Source organism: Periplaneta americana, chromosome 13 (assembly GCF_040183065.1).
Source record: "Periplaneta americana isolate PAMFEO1 chromosome 13, P.americana_PAMFEO1_priV1, whole genome shotgun sequence".
NCBI lineage: Eukaryota > Metazoa > Arthropoda > Insecta > Blattodea > Blattidae > Periplaneta > Periplaneta americana.
Genome location: NC_091129.1, coordinates 130,158,611 through 130,178,963, shown reverse-complemented (window position 1 = coordinate 130,178,963; position 20,353 = coordinate 130,158,611). Strand labels below are relative to the sequence as shown.

The following is a 20,353-nucleotide window of genomic DNA, read 5'->3' as shown; positions in this document are numbered from 1 at the left end:
GTTTCGCCCGTGATCGATCGATTTTGGTAAAAACGCTGTCAAAGCTAGTGTAATGCGGGCTGCACACTAGGAAGATATGATACGATCCATATCTGAAGGTCGTAAGCGATACGTCATTATTATCTCAGACAATAGGTTTCGCTTGAGCGTGTTAAAACTGTATTGAAGTGACCAAACTGGTTAAACCAGTGCGATTGATAGGCCTATCTGTCGTATTGCTGTGAACCTGTTTAGTCACAGTTTTAACGAACACAAGCGATACCTATAGTACTCTAATATAATAACATTGTAGCGTATCGTTTATGACCTGTATGCAACCTATCTAAGACAGCTGATTAGCATAATAAAAGTCGCTCAGCTGATGTAAGGCTGGAATTACACTGTCATAGTTCTTTGACAAGAATAAGGTAATATATTTTATCAATATCTGTGACTATTTCGTTTATATGACATCATTCCATTTTCGGCCAATAAAGTGTAATGAAATTTTGAATTTCAACCAATCGCGATAATTTCTGCAGCTCGATTTATCACTATCAATTTATCGCATTGTCGTTCTGTTATTTAGTCAATGATGCCAACTGTTTCCACGTAAATGGATGAGCAAGAATCCATTTTATTACGTAAATAAATTGCGAAATCGGTCAGTGCCTACTACATGGTCAAATTAGATTCAAGTTTCGAACTGCGAACATCAGGATGTCGAAGCGTAAAGTGTTTAAATTGGAAGATAAATAGAACATTAGTACTGATATTGAACGTGGTCTGTCCCAAGTGGACATTAATCTATATATATAATTTGAACTGGTAATGGAAATTACGGGAAAACGGCTGAACGGATATTAATAAATAATCCCTCATTTTGAAGTTTGGAACCCAAATTTTTTCGGAAAAGTAGTAGTTTTCAGTGAAATGTCAATTTTCCTACATCATTTTCGTATTTTTCAAAATCCATCTGTCGTCAGTTTTGAGAAATACATAGGCCTAATCACGGCCGACTTGATACTCGCTTCCTTGTACAGCCTAATGAGTTCTCAGAATAAAACAAAACACAAGCACACTACAATAAACAATATCACACGAAGGCTACGACCCGCAGGATTGCTGACATATTTAGAGTTGAGATGGCTCAGATTCTCTGACATCATAATTCCAATATGTCGATCTTCATTTGTGCAACTTTTTCAGAACGTTTCTGTAATATTGGATATTAAAACTTCATGACTTATTAAAACGAATTTACAAGTCAGATTCTCTGGTGTGTAATTTTCTGAGTAGAGCTGTCTGTGTGTTGGATATTAAAAACTACAAAATTTAGAAATGTTTGATGACATTATTACCATTAAAAATGAAATATTATTATAGTGAATGCCATGATGTGAGTTTTGTTACTAATCATGCAGATTAATGCTGTATTGGTGATATGAAAGCGAAACATTTTGGGTTTATATAAGTAGACGTAGAGAATTTTTGAAGTTAGACCTTCATTTCTGTAATATTTACTGAGTGACGGCTATATAGTAGTCTATACAAAACTTACATAAGATAACAATTTTGTTATAAAAAATGAAATAGTGTATTTTTATAGTTATTAATCAAGAAGTATGGGTCTTTTCGATATTATATTTAATGGTGGTGTAGTGTAGGTGTTTAAAGCTGAAAGTTAGAATTTATAAAACAGTTATGCTATTGGTTGTTCTTTATGGTTGTGAAACTTGGACTCTCACTTTGAGAGAGGAAGAGAGATTAAGGGTGTTCGAAAATAGGATGCTTAGTAAAATATTTGGGGCTAAGAGGGATGAAATTATAGGAGAACGCAGAACTGCACGCATTGTATTCTTCACCTAACATAATTAGGAACATTAAATCCAGATGTTTGAGATGGCAGCGCATGTAGCACGTATGGGTTAATCTAGAAATGCATATAGAGTGTTACTTGGAAGACCTGAAGGGAAAAGACCTTAAGGGAGGCAGACGTAAATGGGAGGATAATATTAAAATGAATTTGAGAGAGGTGAGATATTATGGTAGAGACTGGATTAATCTTGCTCAGGATAGGTACCGATAGTGGGCTTATATATGAGAGCAGCAATGAACCTCCATTTGTAAGTAAGTGATATAGATATTTATATGTGTGATTCTCTGCAGTATTGTCTGGAGGATGCACAAAAATGATAATGCCTAAGGGAAGACCAAAAGGTGTTACTTTCCGATAAAATAAGAGGCCTGCAAAATGTTGTAGTGTCCCGATCACTTTAGCAAGATACTTGGCAGGATAAAATGATTCTACCCTCTACATTTCGAGGTAGTTCACGAAACATGCAGCAGCTATACAAGACGCTGTGTCTGTTGTTGGAAAACATGGCAAATCTGATATTTTCATTACTCTAACCTACAATCCTCAATGACCTATTGCTTCACTCCCACATGAAAAACCGACAGATCGTCCTGACATTGTTACTTGCGTTTTCGTATTGAAATTCAAGAACTGAAGATGTATAGGTTCAATAAAAAGTATTTAGCATGAAGGAAACCATTCAGAGGAATATGTTTATTATGGAAGCAAATAACTTCCAAAATGTCTGGTATTCTTCACTGGAAATAAATTTGAAAAATTTGAATTTGAACTTCTACTGTAATGAACTTAGTTTGCAGCATTTGCTGCAAACTAAGTTCGTTGGACGTTCAAATAAAAATTTTTCAGATTTATTTTCAATGAAGAATACTTGTCTTTTTGATAGTTATTTGCTTCCATAACAATGAAACACTCCCTCTGAATGGATTTTTTTAGGCCAAATACTTTTTCTTGAACCTATCCAACTTCAGTTTTTGAGTTTCGACGCGAAAACGCAAGTATCAATGTCAGGACGATAGCAGTAGCTATTTCAGGTCATTGTGGATTGTAGGCAAAAGTTAAAAAAAAGTCAGGTTTGCTAAGCTTTCGAACAATAGCATTTTCGTATAGCTGCTGCATGTAGAACTTGAAATGTAGAGCGTAAAATCATTTTCTCCTACTAAGAGATCTTGCTGAAATGATCTGGAGACTACAAAATTTTCTAGGCCTCTTATTTTATCAGTAAGTAATACCTTTTTATCTTTCCTTAGGAACTGTAATTTTTGCGCTCTCTCGAGCCAATACTGAAGACAATGACACATATCAATATCTACACTACACCGCCATTAAGTATATGAAAAAGACCCAACCCCACTGGTTTATAAGTTTAAAAATATTTGATTTTTAATAACAATATTATTATCTTACTTAAGTTTTGTAGTTATAGTATATAGCAGTCACTCAGTAAATTATAGAAACGAAGATCTAAATTAAGATATTCTCTACATTTACTTACATAACCTCAAAACGTTTCACTTTCATGTCATCAATATAGCATCAATATTATGTACAATTAATGAAGAATAGACGCATCATGATATTAACTATAATAATATTTAATTTCTAATGGTAATAATGTCATCAAACCACCTCAAGATTCGTAGATTTGAATATCCAATACATAGCTGTACTCAGAAAATTATACACTGCAGAATCAGTTTTTAATAACAAATTGAATTGAGCTCTAAATATGTCGGCAATCCTGCAGGTCATGGCCTTCGTGTAATAGCCTATTGTTTATTGTAGTGTGTGTTTTGTTCTGAAATTCAATCAAGTCGGCCGTGATTCAATAACATTAGTTCTCAAAACTGACAACAGATGGATTTTGGAAAATAGGATAATTTTGTAGGAAAATTAACATTTCACTGAAAACTACTACTTTTCCGGAAAACTTTGGGTGCCAGGCATGAAAATGAGGGGTCACTCATTAAAATCCGTTCAGCCGTTTTCCCGTAATTTCCATTACCAGTTCAAATTATATATATAGATACTTACTTATGGTTTTTAAAGAACTCGTAGGTTCATTGCCGCCCTCACATAAGCCCCGCCAAATATTATATGTATAGCAACGTCAATAGTATAAAACACACACTTCGGTGTTAGTGAACTCGGATATAGTGAACGAAATATGCTGGTCCGCAGAGGTTCACTATATCCGAAGTTGACTGTATACTACCTGTAACTACTGTATGAAATTTCATGAAAATCTGTTATGTAGGAGAAAAGTTGTTAATTTTGTCTAATTGCACACCCAACAAGAGGTAGTTCCCCTTATACAAACGTAATCGGAGTTTGTATATAAAACAAATATACTGAAAGCAACCGTTAAAGGAATATGAAGGTGGGCTATATTGAAGGCTCTGTCCAATCCTATTTACTATCCGCCAGCCCGCGTTGCCAGCTATGGTAAACGCTTGTTCCTTTACGTTGAAATAACGTGGAATATGCTATTTACGCTCGAAAAATGTACGCAGTATATAAAGATGAGAATATTATAAAAGAAAGGGGCTCAGTTTCCTGGTCATAGCTGCGTAATCTTATCTTCATGCGAGGCTTAGGAAGCCAACAAATCAACTTACCGTCTGGCGTTGTTTTCATTACCCACAATCAAAACCCAAACATTGCAGCTAAAGTGAGGCCCTATTCAGGATCAACAGCTAATAGTTAAAGTTATGTTTTATTCAATGACTCTCGAAACTGCCGAGGTTATATCAGCGTCGCCAGTGTGCCGGAATTTTGTCCCGCAGTTCTTTTACATGCTAGTAAATCTACTGACGTGAGCCTGTCGCATTTAAGCACACTTAAATGCCATCGACCTGGCTCGGATCGAACCCGAAACCTCAGGCTGGTCTACCACGGGGTTTGAAATCGAAACCTTTCGAATTTGAGTTTCAAGCGTTACAAAATATACAGGGACATCATTTTATTTTTACTAATATTTCTAATATTAACCTAGCTATACCTCTGAATTAACGGTTGAGGATCGAAAACACTGTTTGTTACCCCTTCCACGATCGGTATTTGATGACACTAACGTAAAACAAAAACAAATCACTTTACTAGGTATAGGAGGGAAGAAAAGTAGTACATCTATTTACGTAAACTAGTAAATATTACGATTTTGATTTTTATAATTTTCGTTCGGTTTCTGTTTACTCTAAATATGATACAGCATTAACAATAAGTGTTTTTTATTAAATAACTGAAATATCCAGGCGGACTTATACTGTGTACAGCACATTAACATACAATGTGGAAAGTGCATTTAAATTGAAAAATAATCAAGATCTGGATATTTAAACAAACTGTTGAAAATGGTGACTGTTGATTTCGATACAGGCTTCAATTCTTTTGTGCATATTATCGAAGACGTTTTCAATCGTATCTTTGGAAATAGAATGCATTGTTTCTTGAATGTAATTCTTTAATTCTTCTGTTGTTGTAGGGTGTTTAGTAAACATAATTGTTTTACAATAACCCCAAAAGAAATAATGCAAAGCACTCAAATCAGGCGACATGGGGAGCCATAATCCTGCTCATGTTGAAATAGTTCTCTACCTACTCTATAACAGAGTATCTTACATACTGTAAATTCAATCTTCACTTCTGCCCGATCTGCACAGATAAATTTACTCATATATGCTACCTATTGTCCGTTGAAGTGGTTATGTCGCAGGGTCATAGAAAGGGGGAAAATCATGTGTTAGTTGCTTAACGAGGACCTTTTATTTAAATTATTTTAAATATTTCTGTGTAATATTACGTAGCCACTAGCCTTTACAGAGAGGCCAGTAGAAATGGGTGAGGGAAACCGGGATGCGACGTAACCAAACGACGTAACAGTACCTGTGCGAAAATACCCATGATTCAATAATGAATGCTCTTTCTTCACTGGAAAATGCGACCATATTTCTGGAACGAGCTGTACTCGCTCACTCAGTACTGTTTAGGCCTACTATGACCGAACGTCTCTGACTGCATATGCGGCCTTGGTTCTGTGTGAGGACGGGTAGAAGGTAGTAGAAGGGGTGGGAGGGAAGTACATTAAACAACTCAGGTACATGAAGTAAAAATAAAATGATATCCTTGTATATAAATATTTTTTTAATCGTAAAAATATTCTTTTTCATATAGCAGAAGGACAGTGTTTTATACATACCAGTTTTCATTATTGTACAAAATACAGTAATGGAGGGAAAAAATGTTAAACATTTCCAAAGATTTTACTGCTGTAAGCTGTATCTAACCCCTTAAGAGCGATGATTGTATACTTTATCTTGCTAAACAGTGAACATTGGAGGATTTGTGTAGCTTGTGGTATGAGTACATAGTACAGGCGTTTTGACATTCTTGATGTAAGCGCTAGAAATTAGTTCGCAATTCTTTATCTAGATGCTGATAGTTACTGATAATTTAGACAAGTGAAATATGATAATATCATTAACAGAGATTAGTAATACGTTCAGAATGCAGGAGTTATCACAGCGACGGTGAACAGCCTCTCTCAGAGAGCTTAGCTTCTCTCGCTACCTTACTTCGCAGTGTTACCAACAGTTGTTCGTATAATCCCGCTAGATGGCTTTCGAAAACCCGCGATTTTCTAACAAATATCTCTAGATTTTAATGTATAGTTATTATTCAATAATAATAATAATAATAATAATAATAATAATAACGGTCTAGATAGATCATCCACCCGCCAATGTAACGACATCCGCTCGCAAATGTAGCGAATATTGCACACTACAAGTATTATTATTGCCAATGTGGCGCTATAAAGCAATTTTTAACACTTTTATCACAGTTAACAGACACAACATATTTAAATTCTTATTGCACGATATATGTTACCGTTAAAACCCAAAATTCGACAAAACCAGTTTCAACTAGTAAAAACTAGTTTTAAAATATAGATAGATAGAAATTGAGTTTTCGTAAGATCTAGAATCAATGACAGGTCAGGTTTGGTTTGTTTAGGTTTTTTTTAGGCTTTTACCAAACAAAAACCTAAACAAACCAAACCTAACCTGACACTGAATCTAGATCATACGAAAACTCACTTTCTATCTATCTTTGTTTGCTTAAACTAATTTTTACTAGTTGAAAGTGGTTTTGACGGATTTCGGGTTTTAACGGTAACATAATATATAATATGGAATTATCACTACATTAACACATCCATTATTTCACAAAACACACACTGAACGAATTAAATGTAATTATGAAAGCCGCTTATAATGCTAATATGAATTTCATTTCAGAAACTTTAAAGATTAAAAACCGCTAGTATTCCCGCTAAGCGGGATAATATAATTTTACCCGCGAGATGGTTATCAAAAAAAGCTAGATTTAGCGGGAAAATCGCTGAATTGGCAACACTGCTTACTTGCTGTTGTATGTACTCATGCTGACTGCTGTATTTACAGTACGAGAGTCCCTGAGTTATCGTTAACACAAATCCATTCTCACAGAATTAATATTAACTGCCTAAAGTGGGCGTCTTCCTTTAGGCCGTACTGTTGCATGTCATGCAAACAGAACCTGTGTCACAACCGAACATAACCTACATCATTTCGCATACAATGCCGAGACTCGTCTCGCTCTTTCGTAACCCTACAAAGTTTTCTCTCCTGTACTGCCTAAGTATATAAATCATATATATATATATATATATATATATATATATATATATATATATATATATAATTTGAACTGGTAATGGAAATTAGGGGAAAACGGCTGAACGGATTTTAATGAGTGACCCCTCACTTTCATGCCTGGCATTCAAAGTTTTTCGGAAAAATAGTAGTTTTCAGTGAAATGTCAATTTTCCTATTTTCCAAAATCCATCTGTTGTCAGTTTTGAGAACTAATTTTATTGAATCACGGCCGACTTGATTGAATTTCAGAACAAAACAAAACACACACTACAATAAACAATAGGCTATTACACGAAGGCCATGACCTGCAGGATTGCCGACATATTTAGAGCTCAAATTCAATTTATTATTAAAAATAATTTACAGGTCTCATTCCGCAGTGTATAATTTTGTGAGTACAGCTGTGTATTGGATATTCAAATCTACGAAACTTGAGGTGGTTTGATGACATTATTAACATTTTAGAAATGACATATTATTATGGTTAATGTCATGATGCGTCTATTTTTCATTAATTATACATAATATTAATGCTATATTGATAACATGAAAGTGACACGTTTTGAGGTTATGTAAGTAAATGTAGAGAATATCTTAATTTAGATCTTCATTTTTATAATTTACTGAGTGGCGGCTATATATAACTACAAAACTTCGTAATATAATAATATTGTTTTTAAAAATCAAATATTTTTATAGTTTTTAATCAAATGGGGTTGGGTCTTTTTCATATACTTCATGGCGGTGTAGTGTAGATTTTGATATGTGTCATTGTCTTCAGTATTGGCTCTAGAGAGCGCAAAAAATACAGTTCCTAAGGAAAGACCAAAAGGTATTACTTACTAATAAAATAAGAGCTAGAAAATTTTGTAGTCTCCAGATCATTTCAGCATAATCTCTTAGTAGGATAAAATTATTTTACGCTCTATATTTCAAGTTCTACATGCAGCAAAATGCTATTGTTCGAAAACTTAGCAAACCTGACATTTTTTTTTTAACTTTCGCCTACAATCCACAATGACCTGAAACAGCTATTGCTATCGTCCTGACATTGATACTTGCGTTTCCGCGTTGAAACTCAGAAACTGAAGGTGGATAGGTTCAAAAAAAGTATGTGGCCTAAAAAACCCATTCAGAGGGAGTATGTTTCATTATTATGGAAGCAAATAACTATCAAAATGTCAAGTATTCTTCATTGAAAATAAATCTGAAAAATTTTTATTTGAACGTCTAACGAACTTAGTTTGCAGCAGCATTTGCTGCACAAGCCACTAGTATGAATATAATGAACAGTCACACTTGTCACTGTAGAGATCGGAGTCTATACTGTAGCGTAGTGGACTGCGCAGGCAGTAACTACAATTAACACGACTGCGTAATACAATTTTATTTCCATAAAATTATCAAATGTTTATGTACCTCCACATTACTCCTGTGCAAAAAATCCGACTAATCAATAACAAGGTATTATAAAAATTCATTACTTTATATAATTCAATGTCTATGTTCATAGTAACTAAAAGTAATTTCCTAATTTCCATATTAACAGACTGTGCCGAACGCACGTGGAGAGTTTGCACTCTGCACTTAACTTATTAATCGGTACCGCGTACTAGGCGGATAGCCTATACTAATTTTGATTTATATACAGTATCCATTAGAATTTTTCTGTATTGAAATACATGATTCATGAAAAGTAATACAACATTACTCCATTTTGTAATTACTGTACTGTACGTCAAAGGCATTTACTACTATGACATTCTTTCCATTTTTCTCAATTTCAAATTATATCATGCTAGTGTTTCATCAGCGTAGATATTATTCATGTGCTACAAAGAGTTTAATGACATTTAAGAACTCACGGTTAACTCGAAAACCTTAAGCAATGAAAATATTTTGAAAACAAATTTGAAATCAGAGAGATGATTTCTATCAAAATCCGTAGTTTTAACCGACAAAAGTTGTCACTCTACATACGAAAGTCCGCCAGGAAATAAATAAATAATTAAATAATTAAATAATAATTAAATAAATAATTAAATAAATAATTAAATAAATAAATAAACGCATTTCTTTAACTTGCCGCAACTCGCAAACCAGTAAAAATTTTGAATAGCAGTCACTTTTAAAGTAATTTTCATTATTTCTAAACATTTGTTTCTCTTTGACCCCTATCTAACTTGAAAAATAAAAAAGTTTGTCGTTTATCATGTCAATGTAAATTTTGGACGGCTCACTTCGAAGTCAATAATTTTTTTCTCACTTTCCAAAAAAGATTTTGATTTATAATTTTTTTCTGCGCTTACCGTCAACATTTATCTATGAATCCTAAAAGTTACAACGCAATTGATCGACTGTCATAGGAACTATAACATGATAATGTTTAACGGTGCGACAAATAGCGTCCTCGTGTGCCAATGAAAGAACCAAAATGGCAGGCGATTATATTCAGTATTTATCGAGCCTTAGGAAGTGCATAACGTCATCAGCAGCGAATGACAAGACGCACACGTTTAAATGTAGCCGACCTGCAACGTGATTGGCTGCCAGAAATAAGAGCGACGCGATTATAGTTAGGAGATGAATGCCGAGTCATGAGGAAGTGTAATATTTCTAACATATTTGCGCACCGTCTTCAGAAAGCGTTCAAGGCCATTCGCGCTAGCTTCCGCCATGCACTAAACTTTCATTCTAGTTCTATCGATCGACACTAGTTTCATCGTTGTACGTTGTTTATTTATTATATACTACGGTAGTGATTTTAAATGCATGTAATTTTATTTTCGTCACACCGGATTTCATGGCCTTCAGCCTACAGTGCGGACAAAGAAGTATTCTATGTGAAAAATGATGTTTCCATAAAATCCAGCAATGGTATTGAAGAAAGACTTCAGAACAAATCATTTGCAAGTGTTTCACTGAAACTGAAATAGTAGGCCTATAGGAAATTATAAAGTTAGAAAATGGGATTAATTTAAAAACATGATACAACGCTAAACATATACTTCATGCATTTATAAATATAGTACACATAAATGAATTTAACATTGCAATTAGAAGGTATGTATAGGCCTAAATAATTAAAACTCGTATCTTACGTAACTGACCATGTATATTAAATTAGCGGGCCTTGTAAAAAGAAAAAAGTATCTACTGATTACTGTCAACTAGAATTATTCTGTTTGATAGCATTAACCTATTGTGTTCAATGAGCACTCTTCAATTTTGTAAAATATTTTGTATAATTGAACTGCGCCCGAGCACGTGCTTCTGCTCTTTCGGTCTACAATCAAATCTAATGTATTAAATAAATAAAAATAATGAATTATTATATTACAGAACTAAATATTTTTTATCCATTGAACTGTACTACATAGAAAATTCTTTCAGAAGGTAGCAGACCTAGATTTTTCATAACATCACTTCCACTTTGTAGCAACGCCATACTGTATTTTTGGTCCAAGGAAAATACTCGTCTCTTTACGTCCACTTTTCTGATGTCTTTATTTCAACACTGGAATAAGAATAGCAGGAGAAACCTGACCCATTCAATTCCACAACCACATCTCTTATCCCAAATCTCACAAGAGCTGTTGAGAATCGAATCCAGATCTTCGACAACAATTTATGAATTGGTGAAATTGGATTACTTGCAATCTCATTCATTGGGTATTGCGGTTGTTTCAGGAAGCTGCGGGTGACGAGGGTGGTGCTGCACCGCAATCTTATACTCTGCATTGTCATCCGAAACGCCTTCAGCATCGCAGTCAAGACCGCCGTCTATCTGGAGTCACTGGGTGAAACCTACGCGGTAAGGACTTGCAACATTCTCTCAGTTTCCATTAACAATCATATTTTCAATGCTCAATAAAGAAAATAATAACTGATCGATAGCTTGACACGAAGGCTACCCGAAAAGTAACTTTCGTTAGACCATTAAAAAACATCCACGCAGATGATGCAAACTTCTTATTTATTACACAATTTAAAATTGCGGCATTAAAATATTTCTCACTGGTCTCCAGTCAAATTGAGACATTTGTCGTAACTTTAGGGTACTCTCATCATAAAATTTTGCCACTTGTGAATTAAACAAAGCCTGAAGGCTGAATGGCCCTCCTTAACTCTTTTAATGCCTGACATTACACCTCTGCAATGATTGTGGGTACCTTGATACAGGAAATATACCGACAGTATTCTTTTCCTTTCCCGAAAGACTGTGTTTCGAGCGTAGGCAAAGATACAATGATTTCTTTGCAGGAGGAGGAGGTACAATAGAATGATAAAAACTAATTTTATTGACAAATACGTAGGGCTGTTCTTATCGGGAACAGAAACGATTCCGAAATTGCTTTAAAAATATAAAGAATATCAGAAGCGGATATTAACTCAAATCATGTCCTACTGATATCGTTTGAAGTAGGTAAAGAGAAGACAGTTCACGAAGAAACTGGACATGGAAAAACTGAAGGACAAAGAGGAAAGAAGAAAATTTGAAGAAAAATTCCGCGAGAAATTCGTTATACTAAAATCCACACCTGAAAATAGCAACGAATGCCGAACTCCTCTAAAAATCTGTAGCTATAAAGATAACAACAAAATAAACAATAGGAAACGAAGAAGGTATGAGTATCAAGAGGCCTTGAGTCACAAGGAAAATGTTGAAGAAGATAGAGGAAAGAAGAACATGGAAAGTCATCAACACAGGAAAAAGTAGAAGAAAATACAGGAAAATAAACAACGAACTAAGAAGAACAACTGATAAGGTGAATGAAATGTAAATAAATGGAGGATCTAGGTCAGCGATGGGAGTTTGAGTGCATTTACCCTCTGTGCGCACGGGGTATTCCAAGTGCGAGCGCTGTAGTGTGCCAGCAGCTATAACAGATCTTACAGCTTTTAAATGAGCTAATTTAGGACTTCAGGGAAAAGAAATCCTTAATACACAATTTGCAGATAGAATTGCAGCTTTTAAGGAAAAATTTCTGTTAAGGATAAGTCAAATGCAAAAGGGCGAAATATATTATTTCTCTCCTTATCTAAGCGCAGAGAATTTTGAACAATGAAAATTTCGAAATGTACGCATGTATTCTATCCGGTCTATTAGAGGAATTTACATCAAGGTTCCACGATTTAGATTGCCTGGAAATGGATTTGCGTATTTTTGCTACATCTTCCGATTCCAACTGATTATTGATAACGTCCCCCCCTTCATTATAGTGTGAATTGATTGACCTGCGATGTGGTCGAGAGATGCGAGCGAAATATGATTCAAGGTCGAGTCTTATGCAGTTTTATGACGGATTCCCAAGAGGACGCTTTCCCAATCTGCATAAGCTGTGTGAGAAAGTTTTGTGTTTATTTGGTTCCACTTATAGATGTGAACAGTTATTTTCTATTACGAAAATAAACAAATCTCAAACAAGAAATGATGGGCTTTTAAGGGCAGTTCTTCACATAGCTTGTGCTAATACAGTTTCTCCAAATCTTGAGAAATTGAGTAATATGAATTAATGTGCAACAGACATGTTTTGTTTTGTGTTTAAGGAAGTGTTTCATTACTTTGTGTTCTTATTTAGTTTGGTAGAAAGAATAACATTTTCTTTTGAAACATACAGTACGTACCGCAACTTGAATAAACCGGTTTTCGTGCACTCTAGAAGCACACTTCTCTCGTAGTACACCGTGCAAGCACAGAGTGCATAATTCTGCCCAGCCCTGATCTTGAGAGAAAAGGAAGATGCAATTTAATGGACGGCGAAGTAAAATGTATGGACTCCATGAACAAGAATGAGAAATCCATGTGGTTGAAATAACAGACGAACAAGCAACACTGAATAAATAGACAAAATATGTAGAAGAGCTAAATATGACAGCTAATCGTCCAGATGACTTAGCTGTTGAAGTCGAAGCAACCGTATCAGAAAACGAAAAAGGATTTTCTATTCTGAAGGAAGAAGTTGAATTAGCGCTTAAGGAAATCAAGAATAGGAAAGCAACAGGAGTTGATGGAATCCCCATTGAATTAGTGAAATGCTCAGGTGGAGACAAGAAGGAAATGCAACGAAATATATGAGAAAGGCGAATGGGCTAAAGATTTTTTGGAGATTATACTGCTGCCAATACAAGAAGAATAATGCCAAGAAATGTAATGAGTTCAGGACTATCAGCCTGATATAGCACTCGGCGAAGATTCTCCTGCGAATACTGAATTGACGTTTATATTCTGAGATGGATGAACAGTTGGAAGAAGAGCAGTTTGGCTTCAGAGAGGAAAATGTACGAGAGATGCAATTGGACTGCTGTGAACAATCGACGAAAGTTATCTAGGGAACAGATCCGATATAAGAAAAATCGAAACTGTCGACCAATCAACTATCAGCCTTAAGTCCACATAATATCTCAGCAAGGTGAACGATCAATCGACTAGTACTGGGGTAAATGTGGTTAGCACGATGATATTCCCACTATTTAATGGCTCACGAAACCGAATTTCATTACTGTGTAGGTCTCCATATTCATCACATTGAATGTACAGTATGTAAAACCTCGTTAATCTGGACCGCGATAAGCCGGACATCGCTTAATCCGGCAAAAAAAAAAAAAAAAGTTTGGAAAAATTAAATAACCTTGTTTTAAGGGGACACTTCTGTGAGTTTTAATACTTTCACAATTTTCATCCAAAATTTATGAATTTTAAACTACATAAACATACCTACAATACTATCATCTGTACAAAATTTTGTGCCATTAGGGCTATTCGTTTTGAAATGATATTTTTTAAATGTATTTTATATTGACGTCACTGAAAAGGCTCCTTGCGTCACAACTTTCACAATTTTTAATTCTTATTAGCTCAAAAGCTTGAAAATAGTCGTGGGAACATAAATTAATTAGATTTTTGAGCTCGGTCTAAATAGAGAGCCACAATAAATGTTTAAATCGAGTTTCTTAATATTTCACCGTTATTTCACCATAGTGTCCCCTTAATACAGTATTTACTTTTATACATTAAAACTATGGAATAACAATAAAATTACAATATTACACCTATAGTATCAAAAATAAAGAAAGTCCAAGTTTACATTAATTAAATAATTTAAAGTAATTAAACTATATAAACAAATATGAATAGCACGTACTGTACTCCAACCACGAGAAAGTCTCCAGGGAATGAGAGGGAGCGGGGTGATGCTGTGAATGAATGTTGATGTCATAAGATGTCATAAGGTCACACACACATGGGTACTCGTATCTCTATTGGCTAAGTCTCACAGCACAAACAATAACACTGATATACACATTTTTATACTACCCTAGTTACAAAATTAGATCACGGTTAATCTCCTGATCTTTTAATTCCTCCATACAGAAAATAACATATGCAGGAAAGCGCATGATTTTTAAACTGACGTTATACCTCTAATATTATCTATCTACTTCGCTCCAATGGATGACGCAATAGTAAGCACATTCCTTTCACGGTTTATCTCCTGGTTGGAGAATAGTATGTATTGCTTTACATTTTACTATAATATGTAGTGTATTTAGGCCTATGTCCTTTAAATACACCACAATAAACGTGTTTTAATGCACTTTCTACTGTTCCTTTAGGTTAGTTCAGTTAATCCGGACTTTCGTTAAACCAGTCTACATATCCCCCAAATTATTCTTTGTTCTTAACTTCTATGATAAAATGTCTAGCTTTCATTAATCAGGTAATCTTGTCGTACTTTAATTTTTATTGTAATTGTAATTGTAAATTTAATGTTAATTGTAATTTTATTGTTCATATTATAGTTGTAATCCCCTGGTAGAGGGGCAGAGAAGGCCTGACGGCCTTATCTCTACCAGGTTAAATAAATAAATAAATAAATAAATAAATAAATAAATAAATAAATAAATAAATAAATAAATAAATACTATAACTGCTGAAAGATTTTTTTTTTTTTTAATTTTTATGTTCAATGTTGTTTGCTTCTAAATGCAAAATAAATATATGTTAATAAGAAATTTTTAAATTTTGTAAATCATTTCACGACCCCCTCAGCTCTTTACACGATCCCTCCAGGGTGTCGCGACCCCCACTTTGGGATTTACTGCATTAGTCACAGAGAGAAATAGTGCAGTTTTATAGATTTGCCTGAAAATGACGTAAGAGTATTATTAAGCATCTTCGTACAGACGTGTATGTGAATCGCTTGCAGGTTATGGAGGAGAACTCAGTGTGGTGCCGGACGCTATCCTTCCTGGACAAGCTCTGCGGCAGCGCCGTGTACTCCTGCATGCTGCTGGAGGGCATCTTCCTGCACCGCCTCATCGCGGCAGCCTTCAAAGGCGAGCCCAACATGCTCTACTACTACATCGGAACTGCAGGTAATCTAGTAAGCAACCACGGATTAAAACTTACAGTTAGTCAATACTTGAACGTAAAGCGAGCTAATGATGTTCACGCATAATATGTAATGGCTTTCATTTGGGATGAATCAAAAGTCGTACCTCAGCGGAAACCGAAATCAACAACATGTTCTTGGACAACTTTTGATACAGTTTTCCTACGTGATTTGAAAAGTCTGCAGTCATATCTTATTTTAGCTATGATAAACTAAATGTTTCATTTTTAAATTCTGAAGAGAATTAAGCATAAAGTGTTAAATTTAACCCTAATTTATCGTCTTTTATTGCACGAACATTTAAAAATACTACTAAACATTTAGGGTGCTATTCATAGACATTTCGCAGCACGCGCTACGAGCGTACTAAGCTAGCCCCGGCTATCCACCAGTTACTAGTACAGAATTCAAATCATATCCTATCGCTAACACTGGTTTATGAATACGAAAAACGCTGATCATCCACCGGAAACCCGCGCTAAAAATGTCTATGAATACGGCCATTAAAGCTGAAGAAGTTTTACTTCTCCCGCGCATAGAGGCTGCACATTCATTTTCTTTATAACAGTCTTGATAAAATATTAATACTCAGGAAAATAGTAATAAACTCTGTACGAGAGCACGATTTAGGCCTACGTATAAATACAATATGTTTATTTAAAAAAACTTATTCATTCCTCTCAGTAAAGATGATAATATTGGATGCGAATAATTAAAGACCTTCCCGGGAAAAGGATTTAACATCAAATTAATGAAATAAGGTGTCTTAGGTGGAAAAGTAATTTTGAAGCATTCATTTATAACAATAAATTACTGCATCCAATAGCTGAATAAACTTGTAACCATAATTAGGTAAATGGTTCTGCTCCGAAACTTTACAGTGCCGGAGCTCTGTATGTTTTTAACCTTTGGGGAAGGTTTGGATGCAAAAAAAAATAAGACAAAGAAAGAAATGCCATAAAGTAAGACTGTAAGGAGAATACAAGGCAACACCAATCAATACCTACTGCATTTAGCTTCTGAAGCTCAAGTAAACCGAAATGGTCACTGTAAGGGTGATCATTCTGCGCAATGCAATAAGCTGATATAAATTTCGCTTTTGTTGCTTCACGGTGGGCTGCACTCGTTTATTCGCCAACATTTTCAATTGATTACTTTTCAGACGTATCAATAATTTTTTGTGCTACATTATGAGCATTGGATTTCTTATGTTCAGTGATTTTTTTTCGTAGTGACTTAAGCTGATCTGATCTGATCTGCTCTGATCGATTCGCAGTAATTTACTGAATATGAGCGCCATTCATTAGATACAGAAATACACTCTTTTTTTAATGCACCTAATGTATTTTCTTCATGACACACTTTACAGCCTAGCTTACATTGCTTACAATCAATCCATGGATAAACTTATTTTTTTCTTGACCACATATTTTCTTCATTCCATACATTCGGCCACTCACTTTGCAGGCCGACTTTTTGGCTTTCACTATTTTGAACATTATGGCGTTGAATATTCTTCGCAGTCATACTGGAACTGTCTGTATCTTTTATAACAGTATCTCTGGTTGAATTACTAGGTTCATCAAATAGAAGCGATATGCTTGAGATATCAACAATATCAGGAGATGAAGCTTTTGTAACTCCACTAGTAAAAGCAATGGTACGAGAAAAGAAAGAAGTAAACGTTTTTTGTCTATCTTTATTTTGTTACATATTTACTGAAGGGCAATAGATAAAAACAAAAGCTTCAAGTAGTCTTTTAGTCACGTTATAGGCAGTAAATTAACTGTTTAAAATTCACTTCGTAAAATAATTGGGAAACAAACACAACACATTTCGGTAACACCATAGACAATCTCCCGTATCGTACAAAGACGCGAAAACTAACGAAATACGATACAAAACGAAAGTGAATTAGGAATGTGATCATTTCGCGCAGGCGCACTAAAGTTTAGTTTGGTGGTTGTTCTGTCAATGATTCTTCCCCCATTTCTCACCACATACACCGTCTATAATCTTTTCGCTGTAAGAAAAATCCTAATGTAAACAATACCACGTGACTGAAGTGAGGCTTCATTGGCCGCTGTTTCGCGCCATAGATTCTCAGTACGTGTCCCCGCCTACTGTTGTACATTCTGTTAATGTTAAACATTTCCCGTTACTCGTCAAGTAGACCTAACCTCACTTCTATGCATTCGTTTGCTTAGGAAACATTTACTTTATATTTACTGTAATTAAATTATTTTAAACTTACGTGTACGGTCAATCGCTGTCGGACAAAGGAGTCATTCCTTCCAAATCGGAGTCGTCAGAACTATCGTCGGCAGGATTTATGACGAGACGGTCCACAACAGCGTCAGTTATCCCTTCCAGTTGGAACATGCGGTCTTCCTCCTTTATCAAGTGTTGGATTGCACCTTGCCACCTCTCGGCCGTCACTTCAGATAAACCTGAGACTAACAACTCTCGAACTTCATGTAACTTGAAGGTTTTATTATTCCTTGCTACGAAACCTTTTACCTGACTCCACACGAGTTGAATGGCATTTAAGACCTGGTGTTCTTAGTTCACCTGTTTCTTCTTTTTCTTTCCGCGCCATTAATATGCTGGACACGGACACTCCGGTAAATTCAGACGTTAGCCTAATGACGCGATCTGCTTAATGGGTAACGTTGGATTCAACTCACTTAACTTATTATATACATTTAAAACTATTTGTTTTTCTCCGCTTTTGAGAGATTTTCCACTCTTATGTTTAATAACAGAAGCCATACTTCAGTACCACGTGCTTACGTGAACTACGAGCTCAAGTGTCGCCAGCTTGTTACAAGAACAGACTACCTCGGTATTACTGTTGGCATTCATCCGCGTTCATAGTACATAACAAAATATTAAAGTAGCTTTTCTTTTACATATCGTTTTACATGAGTGAAGTGATATGTTTCATCGTGTTTAACAACTAGAATTCAATTTTTTATTTTCAAATAATAAAAGATTGTGGTTTCCAAATACGGACTATATTTTCCTGCGTCGTGTGAGTGTTTCGACTGGTAGCCAATCACGATATGACAGCCACGTGCTTATGTTTACATGAGGATTTTTCTTACAGCGAAAACAGTATACGCTTCTAGTGGTTCCGAACTTGTTCCGATTTTCTAAAGGAAGCACAGAAAATATAATCACTAAATATTCTGACATTAACTAAGATATCGTTAGCTGGGAAAGTATTGTGATGTCAAAACAGATTTTAAAATTCCAAATCAGTGCCGGAGCTCCGCTCCACCTTCGAACATAGTGCCAGAGCGTCGCTCCACTCCGCTCCATCTCCACTACATCCCTGGTTCTGCTAGTACATATGCCTACAGACCTAACGAAATATGCCCCTGAAATTATTTTCTTTTCTTCTGAAATGTGCATTATAGATTTGTTGGTTATCCCCTTATTCCGTATTCCGGGAAGATCTTCAATTACAAGGATGAATTCACAAATGTATCCAATATGGTACTTTAAAAAAATCGCTGTAAGACAGGCAGATGGCGTTAGGAGCACTGAAAACGTGTACATATCCGTGAAAATCCCTAAATTTATATTTTACATTATCATAATCTCAACTCTCGATACTTCGTTCTATATTAAAAAAACAACTACCAAAACAATCAGGAAAATACCAAACAGAGGAATGTTGGACAATCAAAGAAAGATTCAAGGTTAACCTCCAATTTTCCTAGAGTAGAAGCGAACCTGGGGGCTGAGGTGATGTTGCTTGATTATGTTCAGACCGATGTTTACGGTATTGGTGATCTTTAACTATTACACATCAATTTATTGTTGTTTCAGCGTGGGCCGTTTTGCCAGTGTTCGCATGGACGATAGTTACAGCAATTGACAACGACATGAACTGTTGGGCAGTCGACTCTACTGGCTACAGCTACATCTTCGATGGACCGAGGATGCTCACCTTAGCGGTATGATCGCAAAAATAGCCTTTCAATAATTTATCGACGTCTAAAATATAAATAGTTTAACTCTGCACCATATCAGTACTTTCTTTCCACTTAGTACATACAAAGTGGAAGTGACATAACCCTCCAGATTTTCAGAGCGAATAGCTCATGTTGTATGTAACAAAAAAGTGTAATACCATATTGGTGGAAAGTTCATAGTTTTCTCAGAAAAAAAAAGCCCCCCCCCCTAAATACTCTCTTATTCGATACTATTGCGAGTAGGATCGTGATTTTTATCCATATCAACAGGAAATCTAATAAATAATTATTTAATCCTTCCGGCGTATTTCAGTAGTGTGGACGGCTTTCGTGTAAATTTAATTTAAAAAACTACTAATTTCAAGCCACTGAACGATGCGAGTAGATTGTAACATCGTAGCGAGAGAGGGAGGCTCACGT

The 20,353-nt window shown here is 35.3% G+C and overlaps 1 protein-coding gene across 2 annotated transcripts in view; it reads left to right on the top strand.

The window, feature by feature from the left end:
* LOC138712442 (calcitonin gene-related peptide type 1 receptor-like) overlaps nt 1-20,353 on the top strand; it is a 241,196-nt gene that overhangs the window by 201,843 nt on the left and 19,000 nt on the right. For both annotated transcript variants that reach the window (XM_069844263.1, XM_069844262.1), the window contains exons 6-8: nt 11,245-11,368; nt 15,765-15,933; nt 19,788-19,915. In XM_069844263.1, the coding sequence (XP_069700364.1) occupies nt 11,245-11,368; nt 15,765-15,933; nt 19,788-19,915 (421 nt within the window). The remainder of the gene's footprint in view (nt 1-11,244; nt 11,369-15,764; nt 15,934-19,787; nt 19,916-20,353) is intronic.